The sequence below is a fragment of the Pteropus vampyrus genome, unplaced genomic scaffold (genome assembly GCF_000151845.1).
Source record: "Pteropus vampyrus isolate Shadow unplaced genomic scaffold, Pvam_2.0 Scaffold379, whole genome shotgun sequence".
Lineage (NCBI taxonomy): Eukaryota > Metazoa > Chordata > Mammalia > Chiroptera > Pteropodidae > Pteropus > Pteropus vampyrus.
The window spans coordinates 848,025-852,659 of record NW_011889160.1 but is presented as its reverse complement, the minus strand read 5'-3'; the positions used below and the strand labels follow the sequence as shown (position 1 = coordinate 852,659).

The window sequence follows — 4,635 nt, the reverse complement described above, 5'->3', positions numbered from 1 at the left end:
TGCCACACAGATGAACCTTCAAAACCGTATGCTAAGTCAAAGAAGCCAAATATAAAATATGATTTCATGTAGTGAAATGTCCAAAATAGGCAATCCATAGAAACAGAAAGTAGATTCGTGGGTGCCAGGGACTGGGGAAAGGGGTGAGAAGTGACTGCCATCGGTGCAGGGTTTCTTATGGGCATGATGAAAATATTTTAAATTTAGAATATGGTGAGAGTGGCAAATTTTATGAATAAACTAAGAAATACATTGAATTATACTTGGATGAATTTTATGGCATATAAACTATATTCCAATAAGGATATTAAATTAAAAAATAAAAAGCAACCCTAGGCACTGTGCCCAAGATATTTTCTGTGTTTTCTATGTTTTCTCTGTTATGAGACTTTAAGTTCCTATCTGCTCAGGCATCTAGATTGTGTGAAAGATACAAGAGAAAACATGAAGCTTTTATATTATAGGGTAATTTTGGTTTCTGGTGTTTTTGAAGGATTTCCTAGGAAGCCAATGCCAACTCGTTAATATTCCTGCTTAAGGTTTTCAAATTTTTCAAAACCGCTATCAGGAATGGCATTTGGTGTTACTGAAGTCACTGGGGGGCGGGGGAGAGGTGACTCAAATCATAGTTATCACTTCAGAGTGATGGGAAGGGATCTTCCTCCAGCCAGAAGGTTCATATGATTCTATTCTGTCACATCCTCCTGTACTCCCCTCCAAATCCATCCATCCATCCATCCGTCCATCCATCTACTTATCCACCCATCCACCCACATACCTCTTAAGGCCTTCGCTTCCCACCAAGGCACAGGGATGGTAATGTTGTCTGCAATCCTAGATACTGTCTCAAGGAGTGTGCCTAAACCGAATGCATTTTCTCTCACAATTAGGTGTCAGAATATCTTGGCTTTACCCAAGGGCTTTGGAATTCAAGAAGTGAAACTACAGCAGTCAACTTTATTGTTTGAACAGAGCCGCTGTGCAGTACAGGCAAAAAGGGCTGACGGCCCAGGCCGACTTGTTCCTTGTGGAGCAGGTAAGGGATCCAGGTTCTTCTTGCCCTGGAGTAACTTGTCCTCAGAGAGTAGAGTAGCCTGGAAGGGGCTGCATCCTCCCAGCCTGGGGAGGCAGTTTACTATCTAAATGGTCAATAATGTGGGCTTTGGAGACACCAACACTGGGTCAAGTTCATGTTCTGTGTGAACCTGGGCAACCTACGTGTCCTCTCTTAGCCTCAATTTTTTCATCTTCAGATAAGAAAATCCTTTATCAGAGTTATGAGAATTAAATGAGAAATTCTGTTTCATTTACTGTGTGTTTAGTATATAATAAATGCTCAGTGACTGTGAGTTGTTACAGTGATGATGATGATGAATCATGAACCACTTTATATGACTGTACTCTGGAGGCTGAGTATCATTACATCTGACATCAGATCCAGCTCTCATTGGTCTGCAGAGGCAGGGAAATATTTTTATTAAAACACTTTTGGAATTTATGGAAAACTGAACAGTTTTAACCCCAGAATCGTACCTTTTCATAGCCATCAGCTGGAGTGCAGTTCCTGAGCAGCCATTGGACGTCACTGCCAATGGCTTTCCACAGGGAACAACAAAGAAAGGAATCAGAAGCCTTCAGGCCAGGTACGGCATATCGGGGCAGGAGATGGTGGCTGTGTACTCACGCCTCACCGCTGTCTAATCCCAGAACATTTTTATCACCCCAAAAAGAAAACCCATTAATAGTCACTCCCTATGTCTCCCTCTCCTCATCCCTGGCAACTCCTAATTTACTTTATAGCTCCACAGATTTATCTCTTCTGGACATGGCGTATAAACAGAATCATACTTGGGCTTTTATGTCTAGCTTCTTTTACTCAGCATGTTTTCAAGGTTCATCTACATTGTAGCATGTATCAGTCCTCCATTCCTTTTTATGGCTAAATAATATTGCATTTTATGGCTAAAAAACCTTTTGTTTATCTATTCATCTATGGATGGACATTTGGGTTATTTCACTTTTGGGCTATTATGAATGATATGGCTGTGAGTATTTGTGTACAAGCTTTCGTAACAACTGCACAATTTTGAAACTTTCATCAGCAACGTATGAGAGTTTCAATTACACTACATCCTTTACAATACTTGTTATAACAATAGTCTTTTTTGTATGGTAGCCATTCTAGTGGTTGTGAAGTGCTATCTCACTGTGGTTTTGCACTTCTTTAATAACTAACGATGTTGAGCATCTTTTCATGTACTTATTAGCTATTCGTATATCTTCTTTGGAGAATATTCAGATCCTTCGCCCGTTTTTAAAATTGGTTCATTTATCTTTTTATTGTTGGGTTGCAAGATTTCTTTGTATGTTCTGGACAATAGTCCTTTTTCAGGTAAATATTTAGAAATATTTTCTCCAGTTCTAGGGGGGTATCTCTTTCAGTTTTTGACAGGGTCCTTTAAAGCACAAAAGTTTAAAATTTTGATGAAGTCCGTTTTATCTATTTTTCTTCCTTTGGTGATTTGTGCTTTTGGTGTTATATCTAAGAAACTGTTGTCTAATTCAAGGTCACAAAGATTTACTCTGTTTTCTTCTAATAGTTTTGTAGTTTTAGCTCTTATGTTTAGGGTTGTGGTCCATTTTGAGTTTGTTTTTCTATAAGGTGTGAGGTAGAGCATCCAACTTTATTCTTTTGCATTCAGTTGTTCCAGCACCATTTTTTGGAAAGAGTTTTCTTTTCCCTAGGAGATTTTGAACAGAACACTTTCTTAGGCTCTGCCCCTAGAGGTTCTGGTTTAGTTGGTCAAGGTTGGAATTCAAAAATCACTTACGAATCTCCGCAGTGATTGAACTGGCAAAAAAGGTACCATGGAAATAGGACTCTGTGTCTTCAGATAGGCTTTTGCTGAAGTATAGAGCTTTTGAACTGCTAGACATGAGACAGATTTCATCGTTGCACGTTCAGAGGTTCACGCATCTGCCTTACTGTTCTTTTGCCAAATGCTCAGCTCATCTCATCCACCCTACTTTTCTCTTCCCATGGAGCCACAGGTGGTCCACCAAAGGCATTTCCACTGCAGTCTGTGTTGAGCTGCTCTGAGTGACTCTTGTAGGAGTCTCACAATTTACAGGTGGTCCTTTGCACTCTAAGTTTCTTTTCCACTTCTTTATTATGCCCTTATAGATTTGTAATTAAAATTCACAGGTGGATTTTGGCTTTTTGTGACATGTCTGATTGCCTGACACAACACAAACAACAACAACTTACAACTTTTTAGACTTAAAAAAAGTTTTGTTCTTCACAGCCATTGACCAGCATTCAAATGGCCTAGACAGCAGACCCAGCCTATCTCCTTGGTGGCCTAGGATGCTGAATTGAGTAATATTTTCAAAATTGTTGTGGGAGAGCTTTTTGGACAGTTTTTCCAAGGGCCTTCCTGGCTTCAGGCTACCATTAGCACCTCTCACAGGACCAAAGATGTGTGAGCAGAGTAGGTCATGAGGGACAGGAATCGCACGTTTCCTGCTGAGCTCGCTAGCAGCAACTCATACTGGCCCTACCCTCTGACTGTGGTTTCGATTTGCTGCTTTGTTCAAGTCTAAATGCTCTTCTTCCCTGTGAATTCACACCCTCTTTTACTTGAAGAGCTCGGCTCAACTACCACTGCCTTCTGGCTCACAATTACCATCTTTTCTTTAGATACCCATAGTGCTGTTCTCTAGCTTCTCACAATATGTCAGTGCTTTCTTCGTGATTAAGAGTGCCTCCCGTTGTCACCCTTGCTCTGTCGCCAGTTAGTCAGGTGACTTTGGACAAGTCCAGTTGCCCTCTGGGCCTCTGTTCATATCTGTAAAACAAGGATGTTGGAGTAGATGATCCAAGGTCTCTGGCACGTTGCAGATGTCTCTCCCTTTAGAAGGCAGTCTTCATACAGGGAGAAAAGATATGGTAGAGTAGGTGCTTTGTAGATCAAGAGACCGATGTTTAATTCCTGGCTCCCTGGTTGTGTGAACTTGGGCAAATTTCTTTACCTCGCTGAGGCTCCGTTTCCCCAGTGATAAAGCAAGGTTGACTAAAAGCATCTATCGCACAGAAATGTTGTGAGAATTTGAGAGGGAGTGACTCTAACTTGGTGCAGGGCTTGCAGCAGACACCTTGTTATGATTGATTTCCCCTTCAGTTGTCAAAAAAGCTTCATGTTATTTCTGAAAGAGCCAGTCACCTTTGTTCTAAAGACCAGTGGCTGCTGTGGGGAAAGCGGGTTTTCTAATTGCTCATTACCGAGTGCTGGTATCCGGTGACCACCCTCTTTAAAACTACAGGGCACATGAACTCAGACTGGGATGTAGAGACATTTTATATACTAATTCAACACTAGAAGAAAATATTTTACATAAGTTTTTGTGATTTTTTACAAACAATGAGGTAACAGTAACCAGGTAAAGGACCCTCATTTTTAAGAAGCTTAATTTTACTCTGCCTCTTATAGGCAAATGCCTTTGCCCTAACATAGCAAATCCTCTTCCCATTCCTGTCCAAATACCAAAGTATCCTAGAGTATCATTAAATAGCTCATTGGTTTATAAGAGAAAAGGGCGAGGGATTAAAAAATAAATTTAAGTGTATCTATGTTA

The 4,635-nt window shown here is 40.5% G+C and overlaps 1 protein-coding gene across 8 annotated transcripts in view; it reads left to right on the top strand.

Annotated features, from left to right (window-relative positions):
* Positions 1 to 4,635, top strand: part of ADAT1 (adenosine deaminase, tRNA specific 1) — a 31,324-nt gene that overhangs the window by 10,416 nt on the left and 16,273 nt on the right. For all 8 annotated transcript variants that reach the window (XR_002777164.1, XM_023523151.1, XM_023523152.1 and 5 more), the window contains one exon: positions 1,544 to 1,643. Coding sequence is in view for 7 of the 8 variants with exons in the window: in XM_023523151.1 (XP_023378919.1) it covers positions 1,544 to 1,643 (100 nt within the window). In the remaining variant the exon portion in view is untranslated. The remainder of the gene's footprint in view (positions 1 to 1,543; positions 1,644 to 4,635) is intronic.